At 32.8% G+C, this 19,223-nt stretch overlaps 2 protein-coding genes across 4 annotated transcripts in view; one reads left to right on the forward strand and one right to left on the reverse strand.

The window, feature by feature from the left end:
- The window catches only part of LOC140436722 (transcription factor Sp9-like), a 549,705-nt gene extending 535,810 nt beyond the window's left edge, over positions 1-13,895 (forward strand). For all 3 annotated transcript variants that reach the window (XM_072525777.1, XM_072525776.1, XM_072525775.1), the window contains exon 2: positions 7,821-13,895. In XM_072525777.1, coding sequence (XP_072381878.1) covers positions 7,821-9,152 — 1,332 coding nt within the window. In that variant the 3' untranslated portion in view covers positions 9,153-13,895. The remainder of the gene's footprint in view (positions 1-7,820) is intronic.
- Positions 13,896-18,324: 4,429 nt separating this feature from the next.
- Positions 18,325-18,786, reverse strand: LOC140435753 (protein FAM200A-like). Its single transcript, XM_072524473.1, has one exon. It carries the CDS (start codon positions 18,784-18,786, stop codon positions 18,325-18,327), a length of 462 nt encoding a protein of 153 aa, XP_072380574.1.
- Between the last annotated feature and the right edge of the window lie 437 nt (positions 18,787-19,223).

A 19,223-nucleotide genomic window follows, 5' to 3' on the forward strand; every position in this document is an offset into this window, starting at 1 on the left:
AGCCCACAAGAATTTGAAATACGAAGGCGTAGGAATATGACTTGCTGGTCCTAATACCAGACTATAAATAAATCGCCCTCGAAAATACTTCTACAATATTTTAAAAATAACAATTAGAAGAGTTTAAGAGTGTCTAAAAAGGCGTATCAATTCGGCTAGAATATTTATTGCTCCTGATATTCAAGCTACAATGAAGTCAGTAACTTATGAGTATCTAACAACTTACTATTGCAAACTGAAATGTGTCAAACATCTCCCATGTTACAATTTCATTATTTTATTTTTATTTATCTAATTTTGTGAGTCATCTCTTATAGTCACTTACTCCTATTCGACATAATTTTCACAAGATTATTTTACTTGACTCTAAACTTTGGTTGTGTTTTGCATATTGTTTCAGATGCTCATGAATGATTGTGTCATATCTTTTGACTTATTTTATTATATCTTATCCTTATTAATCTTTTCGCTACAAAGAAAGTACAATAACATTTATCGTATTGTCTGATCTTTAGGAGTCACAATTATCTCGTTCGAAGAATAAAATAACTACACAATACTCTCGTCGAATAAATCGCTGACACCTACTGTATTGAATGGAAACACCAACCTAACTTCATCTTCGGCCGCATCCTGTCAAGGTCTCAATCAAGCCATTACGCCCTCGTCAAGTAAGACAATACCGTTTTTTTACGAGAAGTGTTCGGTAGTCACTTCTCCAAAGATCTTTTCTTTATTAATTGTTTTTCAAAGAGAAGCCGACTCGTGAGAAATGGGGATGTATTCTATGCATGGTATCAATAAGGGCCAATTGAATTTGGCTGAGCATTGTCTGTAAAAACGGACGGGAATAAAATAAAGAAAAATTGTAGGATGAAGCAAAATATAATGGGTAAAAACAGCGAATAAACCAGATTAAAATAACATTGCATGGATGTTACCAGGTAAAAATAATGGAAATCAAATAAATTATGTGTTATTATGGAGAAAAAGCAGCCAATGTCGACAAAGACCATGTCTAAGTCATAACTGAAATGAAAATAAAAGTTAGCAAATATAATACGAAAGATAGCAAAGCGAAAACCGACTATGAAAAATAAAAATAAATTGAAAGAAAAATATACAGTGGTAAACTAGACAGAAGACTAAAAGTAATACGAATACAAAATATTATGGGAGAGTGGTTACAAATTAAAAAGGCAGTATTATAACAGCAGAAGAAATAGTAACAAGAAAGACTAAAAATAAAAATGGTTGATTTCAAAAATAATGTGCTGAAGAAGCTATAATAATGTTGGATAATCATATAATTTTTATTAGATTGCTTCCATCAGGAATTCCATATAGTAGAACTCTAGGGGTAGTTTACCCCTAAAAGTATCCAGTGAGTTCGAATTAATCAACCCCCTGCATCTTCTTCTTCACGTGCCATCTCCGCGACGGAGGTTGGCAATCATCATGGCTATTCTGATCTTAGATGCTGCTGCTCTGAATAGTTCAATTGATGTGCATCCGTACCATTCCCTCAAGTTACGCAACCATGAGATTCTTCTTCTCCCTACACTTCTCTTGCCCTGGATTTTCCCTTGTATAATCAATTGAAGTAGGTTGTATTTCTCATTACGCATAACATGCCCCAGGTATTGCAGCTTTCGTGTCTTGATGGTTTCCAATAACCTGCATAAAGTTGATTAACTCGAACTCACTGGATACTCATAATTACTTTATTGTTTCTATAAGTACAATAATAGAGAGAGTACCCAGTTGACGGAGAACAACACTAACTTCGACTGTTAACTCTTAATTTTTAATAATCTACTCCCGTTATTTTCCAGGTATTTAACTCACGTGGGTTTGTCTATGCATTCATGTTTTACTAATATAATTTGTACACAATATTAAATAAGCTTTTGATTACATTGCAAATTTCACTAGGTCAGCGTCTCGGTAAGCGTGTTCTAGTTACACCAGTATTTTTAATGTCATAAACAAACAATCGCTTTGAGCAATAAGCAATGAACAATATTATTAAAAGGATTTTAAATTTTAAAACTGAATTGGGTTACTTAGATCTGATTTCTGGATGCGTTATTAAATCCCGTTACAAAGTTATTGAACAGAAGAAATAAAGAACGAAAAACATGGCTCAAATCAAGCAATGATCAAGACATAATACTACGAAAAAAAGAAGAAATTCAAACACTCTATTCAAAATAAAATAAAAAACAGTCGTTATAACACATTTGAAAATGATTGATAGCACAAATTTTATAGCAAAGGTCTATATATAGGGTGATCAAGGCAGAAAAAACATAATAATTGATACCTTCTCATATGAATTTTCACTCAACTTTAATATGACCACCCAGACAAACCTCAAATACAATACATCATAAAATACAAATAAGCAAACCTTAAGGGATTAAGCAATAGAACCTCAGTGACAGAGAACATAAAATTACTTTAATATAAAAAAACTAAAATGTCAGTAATTACGTATCCACATTAATTTTTTTAAAAATACTAAATATTGGGTTAGGACATTTCCTTACAATTTAATAATAAATATGTTTCGGGTATTAGCATCATATAAACTTATAATTAGTAATAAAATTATATAATTACAGACCTAAACACATAAGTTGTCTTCTTCCGATAAGGAGGCATCATCATCATCATCAGTTTCTTCATTTCCCACAGAAATAATAATTGATTCTTTTGTTTCCACTATTAACATATCGAGTTTACGGAATGTTTCTTCCGCTGCTATGACACGAGCTATAGCTTTTTGCCAATTGTCAGATAAAATTTTTAATATGAAGTCAGATAATAGTTGACGAACATCTTGAAGTTTAAATGTTGTATTATTTCTCACGACATACCCCTTCATTTGAACCCAGATTAGTTCTATGCGGTTAAGTTCACAGTGTTAAGGTGGTAATCGCAACACTTTAATTCCATGTTCTTTTGCTATTTCATCTACACTATACTTCTTAAATTTTGGTGAATATTGTTTGCATAGCTGCAATAACTATTTTTTGAGTAAACCTTCTGCTGGCAGTACAATTTCTTTGCTTATTAGCCAATCCAAGAGTTCTTGCTTTCTCTATTTACTGTTTGATTACGGTTTCAATCTTGAATGGTAACTGGCATTGTTCATGACTATTACAGAATGGGTCGGTAATAGATCTATCATTGAATTGAAATATTACTCAAAAACAGCTGCTAAACATTTATTCATGGTAGTCGTTCGTAGAATTTGAAATAAAATCTAGCAAAACTTCATTAACAAATCCTTTATCTCCTCCAATATGACCAATAATTAAACGGCGACGTTTACCATTTGAAAATTTTAAGCCCGTATACAAACCTTCTATAAATGCGTGACAATAATTTGTATTTGACAATTTATTTTGCCAAATTTTTTTCCAAAATGCACTTCATTTATCCATGTTTCATCTAAATAAAAAATATTTTTGCCTTCTCTCCACAATTTTTGAATTTCCCTTAAATATTGCCTCCTCCAACAAATAATTTCTTCTTTCTTTATGAGCGCAGATTTTCTATTGTTATTCTTATAAACGAATCCTAATTCACATAAAGTTTTCCACAATTTATCCCTTTTAATGTTTGGCAAAGATTAATGTCTACTAAAAGTTTATCCAAAGTAGGAATCTTTTTTTGTAAATAAAATGAATAAGCTTTTTTTTAAATCGATTGGTTCACAGTGTTGTGTATATGAATGGGTTTTCTCTCTGTTGACGTTTTAGATGCTTCTGTAAAACTTCCATTCTTTCGTTGTTTTAAAAGTCTATAACTAGTTGCTTCTCCAACTACAGTCATATCTAAATACTTAGAAAATATACTCCAAACAGTACTTGTAAAATGTTCATGTTTAAGGGCATCATGTACATTTAACACTGTAACGATAAGACTACCAAAGAGAATTGAAATACTATTATAAAATAATACCTCAATAAACCATCGTCTATGCCTCGCTTAGCTCAGTCTCTTAAGTGTGAATCTGTCACGTCTTAAACAATGAATTAAACAATGAAAATTCAGCTGGTAACAAAATAAAACAATGACTTAATTAATCATATTTATTCAGCATAAAACAAAGCAAAAAAACCCTACTTAAGGCTATACAATAAATAAATTGAGAATAATTGAAACTTATAGCATATATTGGTTACTTACTCCTGTTACGACGTTGCCTCCAGACCTCCAGATTATGTGGGTAGGTCTTACAGACAGCTGCAATTATTCAATAAATTTCATATTATTCCATAAATATACATTATTCCATAAAACATTCCAGAAATTATCCAATAAATTATCCAATAAACCCAATAAATTAAAATATAACATCAGCATTATCGAGACATCGAAGGAGGTTAACTTTCTTTCCTTGATTTTACAAAATCATAATTAAAAAAATAGCAAATGGGAAGGATAAAGTGAAATAGAATTATTATTAAAATTAGTTAAGTTTTGTAAGATTCCTACATGCATAAAACTGACAACGTGGCTTTCGAAAAAGTGAGGTTATTAATATTGAAAATGCTGTCAGAATTATAGAATATAGATTACAATGGAAGAACTCACTCCAAGAGATTTCTGCAAACGATAAAATGAACCTTATTCCATATTACCTTCTTTTATAAATTTCAATTATAGACAAAAAATAATATTCCCACCACGTTTGAAAGCTATTTGACAAACAGTGGGGATTGACTTACAATGAAGTATAGCACAGAAGCCATAGAACATAATATATATGACATATGATGGGATTAGCTCTTCTGTCAACATAGAACACAATACTTAGTCTAGCGGACAGAAAGAGAGAGGGCGAATATTTATTCTACTGGAGAGAAAGGGAGAGAGGGTGCCAACTATTTTTTGAAAAAAAAAATTGTAAAAAGAAACTGAAGATTTAAGAATTAATAAATTAATAAAAAAAATAAAATAAAATAATTATTTAAATATAAATTAATAAAGATGTGACGTTTATAACGTTACAACACTTCAGTTTTCATTGGTATGGTTAAATGACACTTTAATTTTACAGAAGTAAAAAACCCAAAAATTTTCAGAACAATGCAAATAATTTTCAAATGTACTATAGACAATTTACTAGAAAACATTGAAGATGAAAACAAAAAGGATAATACAGTAAGGCTATAAAAATATCTTCTTCTTCTTCTGGTGCCACTCCTATCGGAGATTGGAAATCATCAAGGCTATCCTGACCATGTTTACAGCTGACCTAAAGAGTTCATTAGTGATACAGCCAAACCACTCTCTCAAATTACGCAAACGAATTAATAAAATGTGTGCAAGAGTTCACCACATACAAGAAAGTCAGTGGATATAACAATTTATATGGAGGCAATGAAGACACAAGACAAGAAAACACCGTAGTTAAAGGAACACCATTAGAAAAAAACAACTACCAAAACCCGAAGAAGTCAAAGACTAAACTAAAATCGCCCTGGGCTGCGACAAAATAACTACAGAAACTATTCAAACTGGTAGAAAACAACGACAACAAATAATACAAAAATTAATAGAACGAATATGGATGCACGAAAATATGCCCTAAAGAAACACCAAAAAAACTTTTAAATTTGATAGACATGACGATAAAACAGTAGTCATAATTTGGAGGAGGCCAAAGCTCGATTTCGGCTGTAGTGCGATTGGACAGAGAAAGGGAGAGAGAGAGAGAGAGAGAGAGAGAGAGAGAGAGAGAGAGAGAGAGAGAGAGAGAATGAGTTAAAGATCTTCGAAAAAACAATTATTATAATAATTATGACACCCAAGATAATCAACCAAAACGAAAGAATATTATTAAATTTTGAAGTATATACTATACTGAAGGGAGAAAATCTTATAAGAATAATTGCAAAAAAGCACAAAACGCAACTTAACGAAGATTAACGGAGTAGACGTCAGAAGAAGAAACACAAAAAAGGAGACCGAAGATACGATGGTACTGATACCCTAAAAAGTGCTAAATTCAATTACTCCCCTTTTTATTTTCTTATAATTCTTATTTACTTATGTAAAGTAACATAGCTGTTATATATTTTTCTTTATGATTGATGATCATTATATGATAAGATATGTATTCCAACTGTTATGAACTGAATACAACAATTTTTTTACATTGGAAGTTGGTTATTACGATGCGAGTTCATTACGAAACTCGGGTTTAATTAAATACTTTTTTGAGAAAAAAACTTCAATCAAATTAAGTTCTAGTAGAGCCTTGTGACATTTTCATAATTTTTTTGTTGTTTTCGTTCGTTCTTTTTTTGTGAGCTCGCCGGAAAGAAATGACGTATCTGTTCGGAGTCCCTCTAAGTGCCGCTTTAATCAAGAACATAATGAAAACTTGGCGCCTCCTCGTCGCGAGCCAACACGCAACTGCCACACACAAAAAGAATTAAAAAGTAGCCCAAGTGACCGCTGACCGGTGCCGCGTTATTACTCGAAGTCTTTCTTTGAGGGATCTAATGGTTGCTAGAAATCGGCGGGCCATTTTAGATACATTAACGTACCAAGAATATCAAAAATCTTTTAATAACCTTTAATAGTTTTTATTTATTGTTTAAATTCACTTCAATATGAATTTTCTGACCAATACGGAGAAAAAGAGATTGGACAGACGATAGGCAGAGAACGGAGAGCAGAGAGCAAGAAATAGATCCATTTATAAACAAAGCTGATATAGGATATATATATATATATATATATATATATATATATATATATATATATATATATATATATATATATATATATATATATATGTATGGCATAGGAGCACAACTTATCACTCTCAGCGTTTGATTTTGATTTTCGGCCTTTTATGATCTTATCAGATGCTGGGGCTGCATACGAAGTCAAACACGAAAGATCAACAAATATTTTCAAGTTATTTCTCACTCAAGTGGTAGCTTACAAAGGTGTAAAAGTTTACATCTTCTAGCAAGCACTTGCTATCGTTTTACTAACTTTATCGAGACACGAAAAAAAACATTTTTTGGTCTTTTGTGTTTGATTTTGTATTTAGCCCTAGCGTCTGACGAGGCCAGGGGAGGTCGAAATGACGTTATAAGGCTGTGTTGTTTCCAATTCAAACGCAGACTAATAAATTGTGCGCCTATGCTATATATTGTCTCTTAAATACATCATGTTACATATATATACACATAGCATATTGTTTTCAGTTTGGATATGTCCTTAATAGGCAATAATTAATGTATCTATACGTATTGATATGAGAATATCCATTTTGCTACGTTATTTAGTTACAAACTTCTTATTTTTGTTGTTTTGATCCTAAAATCTTTAGTTTTGCTTAAATATATATATATATATATATATATATATATATATATATATATATACATATATATATATATGTATATATATATATATACATATATATATGTATATACATATATATATATACATATATATACATATATAAAAATATTACATTATAAATATATATATATATATATATATATATATAAAAATTATATTATATATATATATATAAATTATATTATATATATATATATATATATATATATATATATATATATATATATATATATATATATATATATATATATATATATATATATATATATATATATAATTATATTATAACATTTTTTTTTCTTGTCCAAAACCGAATTATTTTTTTATTTACTAAGCTCTTTATAAATTTGTACTTTAAAACATATATCACTGTATTTTTAATTTTAATGTTTGTTAATAACAATTTTTCTTTGTTTCAGGACCATCCCAGTCTTAGAGGGACTCCACTGGCGATGCTAGCAGCTCAGTGCAATAAGCTATCGAGCAAATCCCCTCCCCCATTAGCAGACGCTGCAGTGGGTAAAGGATTTCATCCTTGGAAGAAGAGTCCACAAGGAGCTCCATCTCCGGGCAGTACCTGCGTTTCGTCGTCTAGTTCTTTATCATCACAGAGATCATCTGCATCTAATCCGACATATTCTAGATCAGTAATGACTTCTTGCTCGAGCGTTCCGACAACTGCTTCCTATGGAAGTGATCTGTATTTCCCCGGTGCTACTACTCAGCCCGCAGTAGCGGATAATTCCCACGTTCACCATCATCAGAGTTCGTTGTTAGGAAAGGTAGAGGGTGCTGCTACTGCTCATCATGCAGCGTTAGGGTCTGTATATTCCAGACATCCATACGAAACCTGGCCTTTTAATACGATGTCTAGTGCAACACACCATACCGGAATAAAAAGTGATTCGGTAGCTTCAGCAAACGCATGGTGGGATGTTCACTCAACAGCAGGCAGTTGGTTAGATATGAGTGGGGCAGCTGGAATGCATGCACAAATGGCAGCTGCCAACTACTCTCCAGATTATTCTAGTTTAACACATTCTTTGGCTGCATCTAATCATTTGTTATCCTCTGGGCAACATCTTTTACAAGATACGTATAAATCAATGTTACCTGGTGCTCAATCCGTAGGAGCTTCATTTGGTTTGCATGCAGCTGGTTCGACACCTTCACCAACAGGTGGTACTGGTGGTTTACCTCCTCAAGTACCATCTCCTAGGTCTCAAAGAAGGTATACAGGTAGAGCAACGTGTGACTGCCCAAACTGCCAGGAAGCCGAAAGACTAGGTCCAGCTGGTGTTCATCTAAGAAAAAAGAATATTCATAGTTGCCACATACCAGGTTGTGGAAAGGTATATGGTAAGACGTCTCATCTAAAAGCACACTTGAGGTGGCACACTGGCGAACGACCTTTTGTGTGTAATTGGTTGTTCTGTGGAAAAAGATTTACACGGTCTGATGAACTACAAAGGCATTTAAGAACACACACAGGAGAAAAAAGGTTCGCTTGTCCTGTATGCAACAAACGATTCATGAGATCTGATCATCTAGCCAAACATGTTAAAACTCATAATGGTAACGGTAAAAAAGGTAGTTCAGATAGTTGTAGTGATTCAGAAGAAAATAGTCAAAGTGATTTAACGAATAACGTAAACTCACCTGCTTCAATAAACCAAACCCCACCGCCACCGACAAACATGGGGATGGACATGGTAACGGGGTTAGATGTTAAGCCACCGGGATTAGTTTGAGGCAGGTGGGGCCCTACGCTGTTGTACCCCAGTTATCCCCGCTAGCGTGCGGCCCCCCAAAAGTGATATTGTTATAAAGTTTTGTACATAAAATTCTGTGAATGGAACGACATTTATAATGACAGTGCTGGGCATTGCTTTGTAAAAATAGATACTAAATTAATTTCCAATATAAAGCTAAAGATTTTAACTTTCTTTCTTCTGTCTACTTTGGTTTGAGAGTAACAGTAAATAGTGTATAGTATGAAGTGTTAAATAGTTCATGGTTGTAATTGTGAATTAAAGCAAACAATTATCTGTAGTAGTCATATTTTTCATCGGCATATCAACATTCTGATTTTAGTAAAGCTTTTGATTAAGTATCACACTCCGTCAAAAGATTTTTTTAATAGGTATAAATTCTGTATAAAGATATCTTAACATACATTTAAACATTGAAGTTTTAACTTCTATCAACACTTAGTTTAAAATTTGTACTACTTCTAACGATTTAATATTTAATGTACTTTATGGGTGGCATTTAAATTTGAATATAACTATTCTTCATAAATACTACTTATAGTAAATTCCAGATATATATATATATATATATATATATATATATATATATATATATATATATATATATCTAATGAAGGTTTGCTATAACCATTGCAAATTCGTCTCTATCTTCTACTTTTCTTAAGAGCATGTGTGTTTAACCCGGTCCAGTCGCGAATGTTTTTCAGCCAGGATATTTGTCGTCTACCAGAACTCCTTTTTTCTTCGAATTTACCCTTCATAATCAGCTGCAACAACTCTTACTTATCATTTCTAAGTATGTGCCCCAAATATGCTGTCTTTCACCTTTTAATGGTGGTTAAAAGTTCTCTGTCTCTTTCACCTCTTCTTCTGTGCAACACCATTTCGTTCGTAATATGATCGGTCCATGGTATCTTCAAAATTCTCCTAAAAAGGTACATGTCAAAAGCTTCCAGTTTTCTCATTAAGTCAACAATAACAGTCTAGGCTTCGACACCATAAAGAAGAATAGAGTATAACATTTTACCATGCGATATCGGATTTGCAGCTTAAGTCTTCGGTTACTCAGAAATTTCCTCATCTTCAAAAAGGCTGCTCTTGATTGGTCTACTCTTGAGCGAGTTTCTGATTTCGGATTCAGATCTTCCGTAATCCAGACTCCCAAGTATTTCATTTTGTCCACTTGTTCAATATCCTAATCTTTTATCTAGATCCTTGTAATGACTTTGCCCCTCTTACTGATAACCATGGTTTTTGTTTTCTTTATGTTTATTGTTAAACCAAACTGTTTCCCAGTATTACAAATTGTGTTTAGTAACGTCTGCAGGTCTGTCTCACTTTCAGCGATAATGACTGTATCGTCAGCATAACTGATGTTATTTATATTTTCACCATTTATCTTGATCCCTTCAGTACGGATTTCAAGTGCTTGCGTAAATAACTCTTCTAAATATATATTAAATAGTGTTGGTGAAAGTACACATCCCTGTCTCACTCCTCTACTTATCTGCTGCCCGTCCGTACTATTTCCATCTAATGTTACCACAGCCTGTTGGTTCCAATACAGATTTCTCACTATGTTAATGTCATTTTTGTCGAGTCCTTTTCTCTTTAGACATTCCATGAGGATGTCATGTTTAATGTTGTCGAAAACTTTCTCATAGTCTATAAACTCAACGAAATAATCTTTTTGTTGGTCTCGACATTTTTGGGCAAGAGTTGTGAAACTATACAGAGCTTCCACTGTTAAGAAGCCGTTACGAAAGCCAAACTGCCTATTACTCATATCCGTTTCGCACTTTCTGAATATTCTTGCACGTATTAAAAATGTTTTTAATAAGTGTGACATTAAGCTGATTAATCTATAGTCATTACAGTGTTTGGAGTTCTTGGTTTTTGGTAGCAGCTCGATAGCAGCCATTCTATAGGTATCTCACCAGATTTGTATATGTTGTTAAAGAGTATAGTTATTGCACTTAAATTGTCTTCGTCTATAAGTTTAATCAGCTCGATATGAACTTCATATGGCCCAGGGGCTCTCCCAGATTTTGAGTTGTTTATAGCATGCTGGACTTCAGATTTTAATTTTAAATGCCGCCATTAGTCCGAAAAAATTAAGCTGTTACTAACCTGCGATTTTTTAACCAAATAATGTTTCAAATTTTTGAAAACAATTTAAAGATTCTTAATGACTGATAAAATTACTAATTTGCAATAAGTAATGGGTAACTGCATTCGTTTATTTTTGAAATGGCTAGAGGTCCACCAGAGATACACCGAAATCGACTTTACACATTAGTTATAAAACAATGGTAGCCACTTTTAAATAACGTTTTAAAATACCTCTTCAGGATTTTCTGCAGGGTCTTATAATATAATATTATAGTAAATAAAGTGTTTGATTTTACAATTTGAATGGCTGGCGCTGTCCTCAAAGAACTATTAATATGTGCTTATGTTATTGTAAATATTATATATAAAAATTTATGTGTAAGTATATGGTGAATGAGAAACGTGTTTTATAAATGTTGTCACATATCAATTTTAACTTCCTTCATAATAGTTTCTTTTAAAAATCTAGATTTTCTTTGTAAAAGGTGAGAAAACTTTTAAAATACTTTTTATATAATACTAAATCATAAATTTAGAAGGTATTAACAATATTATATTCTATATAGCTCATCTCAAAATAATTCATTAATTGTCAAGCGTAGGAACAGAGTGGGTATTATTCTTGTTTTACGATATACAGTCATTGGGAAATTATATGCTACTGCAGTAGCTCCTATCTAGATTGCTCGATCTGACACGTACAAGAAAATAAGTGCCACATCCATCTAGACATCCAATGACACTACAGCTTAAGTCGCGCCTGGGCCTCCTTTAGTAATGTTCTCTTAAGATCTCGATCAACTGCTGTTTTTTTCATGCACGTGTTTTTAGAAGATTTTTGGCATCCTCATCTACTTCTTTTGGAGATTCTGTTCTTATGCAACCAAACCACGTGTTATGCCCACCGTAATCGCTGCAAGATTGTTCGTATATTTCTTTATTATGTTTAATTTTCCAATTGATATTTTCACTGATTGGGTCCAGTATCCTCTGTAATATTTTCTTTCGAAAACGTCTAATGCACTGGCAAAACTCTGTATTATGCTTCATATTTCACAGTCATAACTTACTATGGGCCTGATTATTGTGGTATAGATTGGGAGCTTTATTTTACGGAGTATATCTCGCAATTTGAATGATAAAATAGGCTTCATTTGTCATACGATTTATTTTAGGTCTTCATTATTTGCGATTTCTGAATTTCTTCACGTATTCTACATCATCTATAGAGTGTTTTTGTTGCTCTTGTCTATTTGATATGGTTTGTACCAGTAATTTTGTCTTCTCTATATGTATTGGTAGCCCTACAACTTCTGCAAGTTGTTTTAATTAAACGTAAGTTTCTCCGCCGCCTCTTTTGTTATGATCATTATGTTGATATCATCTGCGTATGCTACCAATTGGGTAGATTTGTTTGTAAGTAGTTTATTTATGCTCACCGTAGACTGTCGAATTACATTTTCAAGAATAGGATTGAAAAGCCTTGGAGCTAGTCCGTTGTCTTGTTTAAGTACTTGCGTTATTATAAAGGCATCAGTCATCTGGCCTTAAATACATAAATATGCTTCTGTTTCTAGCAGTGTCATTTACACCAGTCTTATTAATTTGGTTGGTATTACGAGTTCTTGCAATACATTAGATAGTTTTTTTCTATCTATTAAATCGTTGGCTTCTTATAGGTCTGTAAAGATATTGTAATCGTCTGTATCATATTCCTATGCGTTGGCTAGTATTTTTTGACTATAAAGACTTGGTCGACGGTAGATTTATTTTACCTGCTTGATATTCCCCGATGATTTTTATTCCGAACAAAATAGAGAGATGCCTTTCTAATTCTGACATAATAATTTGTCTTTCTATATCATACTTTCTATATTACTTTTAGTCTATTTCTTCGTAGTTTTCTTGTCCACACACACACAAACAAAGTGTAATACAGCTCACATTTTTATGACTTTGACCTTTAAATGCATCTATAATAGACTATAAGTAACCATCTATTGGTCTATAGGTATATACTTAGTGGTATTAATTGCTTACTCTTGGTAGCTAACATTGAAGGAGACGGATTATGGTTTATTGTAGGTGTAAACAGATTGAAAGGTAAAATTTATTGACCTGTACTATACCGCAAACTAACTACATCATCGATAAATTTCTTTTTTGAGGTTATAAATCCAGAAAACAATGGCAAATTTTAGCAGATGTCTAACTCTAAGTTGTAATAATTTTAAAATTGTAATAACGTATTGTTAGCATTGTGTGTTTAAATAATATTTCTGTTACATTCATCTTCAAAATTGACATAAAATGAGATGATTTGTATTATACGTTAGTTTGTGTATACAAACAAATTGCCAATAATTATTGTTATTAGCTTCGTTTGCAAAAGATATATTAAAACTTTTCTTACCTTAGCGAAACGGTTTCGTACACAAATGTTTCTCTTTGCCAAAGAGTCTGTATTTTCTGTAAATTGTAAACTATATCTGTAAATTATTGTCTAAGAGCTTTTGTGAACACGTTGAGTATAAAAATATAATTCTAAATCTGGAAATCTTCTTTTATTTTATTGTAGTAACCTTTTCTGCGAATCCTTGTGAGCACCACTTTAATCATTCCTAGAATTTAAAAGTAGTTAAAAGTATTCCTAGAAGACAAAAAGTATATAAGTAGGTATACATTAACAATACTAATTGTAAGTCGGTTCATTATTTATCGAAGAGGAATGCAGAAGATTATAATGTTGAAAGGAAATATGTTAAGAGAAAATTTTAACGAAGCTATTTCAAAAAATAGGGAATATGTTAAATATGTAGATAAACTACAATGAATTGTAATAAAAACGAAATTTTGTTCTTTTTGAGGTTTCGATTTCTAATCCGGAAATCGTCTTCAAAAATATACTGAAACAAAACATTTGTGTAAATATTTTATTTCAGTATTTTTAAGAGATAGAAATTTTTTATGTTTAATTTTGTAACAACAGGTTTGCGCTTCATATATTAGAACTACTACTAAAGACAACTTACATACATTAAAAGAAAGTGAACTTCTATTATAATACTAAAACTAAAAATATAAAAGAAATTACGTACTACAATATGGCCGATGTTTAAAAAACACCTTGTACATATATAACTTATTCAGTCATTTTATCAATGCATATGCGACAAACAGGTACGGTATATTCCAAGCAAATAAATTTTTTACAATAGTGATACATGTATCGAGTTTTACGATCTCTACAAAAACACAACGCCCCCTTTTATTTTGCAATTCCGCAGGTGCTTGTACTGGTCCAACACCACTGAGTTTAGCAGCAAGCTCTCTTATATCTCGTACCAAATAAGGAGATTAAGCTCTTTCTTTTATATTGTCCATTACTAACTGAAGACCTAGTTCTTTAAAAAAAATCTTCTTTTGCTTGTTTTTAGATCCAGTTTGTTAGTTCTCTGAATCACAAATGCATTTATTGCAGCAATATTAAGCAATCCATAAAAGATGACCATGGGCCAACGTTTTGTATTTCTTGCGACAGTATAGGTACCTCGAAGTTGATCAACCGTGTCCACACCACCTTTAGTAGAGTTATAGAACGGTATTACTTCAGGTTTACTTTCGTCACCCGTTGTCGGATCGATTTGGTCATCATGATGTAGGGTTGACAAAAGAACAACATGGTATATAGGATAACATTTTGGTATATAGGACAATATCGTCATATCTTTGGTAAATCCAAACATAGTTGATTTTGGCGGTCTATTGTTCAATAAAAATTCGGTTGGGATATGCCTTTTGTTTTTTCGTAGGGTGCCTACAATTGTTAGACTATGATTTGTCAGTAAGTTTTCTGCGACTTCAATTGATGTAAACCAATTTTCCATTGTGACATTCCGGTTGGATTTGGAGATTGGTTTGCAAAGCCGCTCAACCACATCGTAGGCTGCAGAACTGATAAAATATGAACCTGGTGGTTGTGTACCGGCATAGATTTCTAATTGATAAGTATAGAAAGTGCGTGATCCACCAAATAATATACCTTCAGACGGTATCGGTCTGGTTTGTTTGGAAGGTATATTCTAAAACTACAGCGACCTGTAAAGCTTAAAAGCATCTCATCGATAGTGACATATTGGCCAATGGTATAATATTTTTGAAAATTTTCAACTACATCCTCTAATACGACTCTAACTGCTGCAAGTCTGTCTACTTCTTTCCTTTCGTCCCTTGTACGTATATGATCTAGGCGTAAGCACTTCATAAAAAATCTAAATCTGCGGAGAGCCGTCGTTGCCGGAAATATCTTCTTCTTCTTCTTCAGATGCAAATCCACTAATGGATGTTAGCGATCACATTTTCCATGAATTCTCAATTTCTTGCAATATGTATCAGAGATTGTATGTCGTTAATCCCTGTCCATTGCCTTATGTTTCGGAGCCAGGATATTTTCTTGCGTCCCATTCCTCTCTTGCCTTTACCCCCAATTTTACCCTCGATTATAAGTTGGAGGAACTGTTATTTTGCATTTTTCATGATGTGACCTAGATACGCCGTTTTCCTTTTCTTGATAGTTTCGAAAAGTTGGCGTTCTTGGTTTATTCTTTTAATGACATCTATATTTGTGATTTTCGCTGTCCATGGTATTTTTAGGATACGGCGATAGAGCCACATTTCGAAAGCTTCTAATCTGTTTATATCCCTCGTTTTGAGTGTCCAGCCCTCTACGCCATATACACACACACACACACATAATATACACACACATAATATATTTGTTAGCCTCGCATCGGCACTGTTTTTTTATCTCACGGACACACGCTCGATATATACATTAGTACATTCAACAATATGTTTTATAATTTTGTCATTAAAAAACAGTTACCAGAATTCCTTTCCTGTTGTGCAACTTTTCGCTTCACAAATAACTCCAGGAAGTTTTGCGATGATATTTTCTCGTCTAGTTCTAACATTTCGTGATCCGCATGTCTTATTCCATTTCATTCCATCTTTGGTATTGTAATAAAGGTGTTGGTTTGACTCACCTTGTGGAAAACATTCTTGTAAGTTTAGTTCGGTGTCTGATAAATCGAATTCAGACTCTGAGTTATGATTACCATCTTCATTTTCTAATTTTCCAACAATAGACTCATCGGAATCTGAATCTTCATAATTTTCTTCCTCGTCGGTTGCAACTTCCTCGTAGAGACATTGCAATCGTTTTACCTCTCCCTCGTAAGAATACATTGTTTTGCTAAGCTCTAAAAACAATGCACTGCAAATTTTGTTTTGTACTTTCATAAAAAATACTTACATACGGAACGAGTTGGGTCTGAGAGATCGAAAACAGATATATGTAACATCGACACTATCGCTTCAATACGCATAACTGAGGGATTATAGCTGGCCATGCCGTCGAAAGGTACCTAGACCGCCAGGACCGTACTTAGACTCGCTGACCGAATAGAGATATTAGAAAAACTGAATGGGCCCGATAGACCCAACCCGTGCACCGCAGGGTGAAAATAAATTTATTTTGACTTTTCAATTTTACCTTTGGAAATCGTTTTTAAAATAAAAACTAAATAATTTTTTTTGTTACTAGGACATGCAAAAAAATTCTTCTAATAATTATTTAATTTTCTGCCTCAATCGTAATGACAATTCAGACACATATTATACATTTTAAAATAGTAAATCTATCATTCTTTATATGAAAAATTTTTTTAGTAAAAAATGATTATAAATAACGAATTGTCGTTTATAAATAAGGAATTAAAAAAAAATAGAGAAAACGGAACAGAACAACATTGAATATGATCCTATAACATTTACAAAACGCGATTCAAGGAAAATAATACTATAAATAAAAGGATTATCAGGAAAACTTAAAAGGATACGTACTATCCGTCAAAACCGGGTATGAATTTTGAAATTTTCACCTAGACGTAGAGATCAGACAGAGAAAGCATTCGAAAAGAAAGAGTTGGAACACATCAGCACTCGGCTTCGTGATAATGGTACCATCTTCGTCAAATGTTTAATTTGTTTTAATTAGTTTATCATCATCATCCAGCCTTCTGCGTCCAAAGTTGAACATAGGCCTCCCCTAATTTCTTCCAGTTCTGTCTGTATTGAGCTTCCTGCAGCCAATTCTCAGCGATTCTTTTGATGTCGTCTGTCCATCGTGTAGGTCAGCGGTTCCCAACTTTTTTTAGCTTGAGACACACCAACTTAAAAACTCCTTCAGCCACGGCACACTTAAGTAAATAATCTCTATAATAAGGATAATCATAATGTATTGTTATGTGATTTTTTTACTATGTTATTTTCTTTAAAAATAAAATTTAAAACATAATTCATTGAGTTAATGCTGTGCTCATTGTGGAAACTAATTAGGAAAATTAAGAAAACAAAATTTTAATGCACAAACAAATATTTTGTGTTTAAAGAGACGAGTTGATAATAAAAAATAATGTAGTATAAAACAAAATGTCCGCCCAATTAAAAATAGCGACACCATATCTAACACGATATTTTGCTTGGAGACCCTACATCGATGAGAAAGCAGATTCACAGATATAAGAAATTGAAAACGGTATTATTGCATTCATAGCTATCTTTCTGACCAGTGGATATTTATTGAAGAGGGGAATCAAAAATGATGTCACATCTACATTAACTTTGATTTTCTTCAGTTTTGGCTGAGCCTCTGCTTCTTCAACTAGTTTACTGTACCACGGTCGTTTTCGATATTTATCAGTTCACCCCCTTCATCAGTAGTGAACAAGACCGTGTCATAAGCTGACTAGATGTATGGATTTCTCACCCAGTCCATTAACGACGCATCGAGGGGAGGAAAATACTTTTTGATATTGTCATTCAGCTTACTAAGATTTTTCAAAAAAAAGGTCTGATAGATTTGTTTCTACATTGCAATTGTTTGTTAACTGAAACATGTTCCACGTGGCTTGATTTTTAACTTTATTTATCCACAGTAAAAGCTTTTGCTGGAAGGAACTGATTTTGTCAGTAGAGGTCAAACATCCTCACCATTCTTGCTTTCTCGGCATGCTTTATTTAAAACAAACAATTTCTTAAAAATATCTGCCAAAAACGCAACTTTGGTGCACCAGGTGTCATCACTAAGGAAATTGGCATATTCAGATTTTTCACAAGTTAAAAATACTAACAGCCCCTCTTTAAGTTCATAGAATCTTTGAAGGGCACGTCCGCGAGATAACCATCTTACTTCTGTATGCAACAATAGCTGCGTATGCTCAGAATCCATAGCAGAATACAAACTGTAAAATAATCTCGCTTTTAAAGGCCTACTTTTGATATGGTTCACCATTTTCACAACAGTTTGGAAAACGTCATTCAGTTCAGGCATCAATGACTTAGCAACAACTGTTTCTCTGTGTAAAAGACAATGTGTGAAAAAAATATCTGGATTTTCCTTTTGGACTAAAGCCAGAAACCCTGTTAAGTGTCCTACCATCGTAGGGCAACCTTCTGTGCAAACACACAAACAAGACAAACAAGACAAATTAGCAGTGATAACATAACTGTTCACTAATTGAAAAATGTCTAGTCCTGTTGTATTTTCAGGAAGGTCTTTACAAAATAAAAACTGTTCAATTACGTTAAATTCGCAGATAATTTTAACGAAAGCAATAACCTAGGGTTTTCCAGCTATATCTGTGGATTCGTCCACTTGAAGCGCAAAAAAATCAGCTGTTTTGAGTTTTTCATTTACTTGGGTTTCAAAATCTTTAGACATGTCATAGATACGCCTTTTATTTATATTAATAGATAATGGTATTTTTTTAACCTGTTTTTCACATTCTTCAACAAACAAAATTTTAACAATTTCACAGCATGCTGGTAAAATAGTCGTCTCGGCAGTTGTATCTGATTTCATATTTTTTTGCAATC

This window comes from Diabrotica undecimpunctata, chromosome 3, assembly GCF_040954645.1.
Source record: "Diabrotica undecimpunctata isolate CICGRU chromosome 3, icDiaUnde3, whole genome shotgun sequence".
Classification (NCBI taxonomy): domain Eukaryota; kingdom Metazoa; phylum Arthropoda; class Insecta; order Coleoptera; family Chrysomelidae; genus Diabrotica; species Diabrotica undecimpunctata.

What these genes read in the sequence shown, in the direction of transcription:
- LOC140435753 (XM_072524473.1), bottom strand. Translation starts at nt 18,786, where the DNA reads ATGGTAGGACACTTAACAGGGTTTCTGGCTTTAGTCCAAAAGGAAAAT.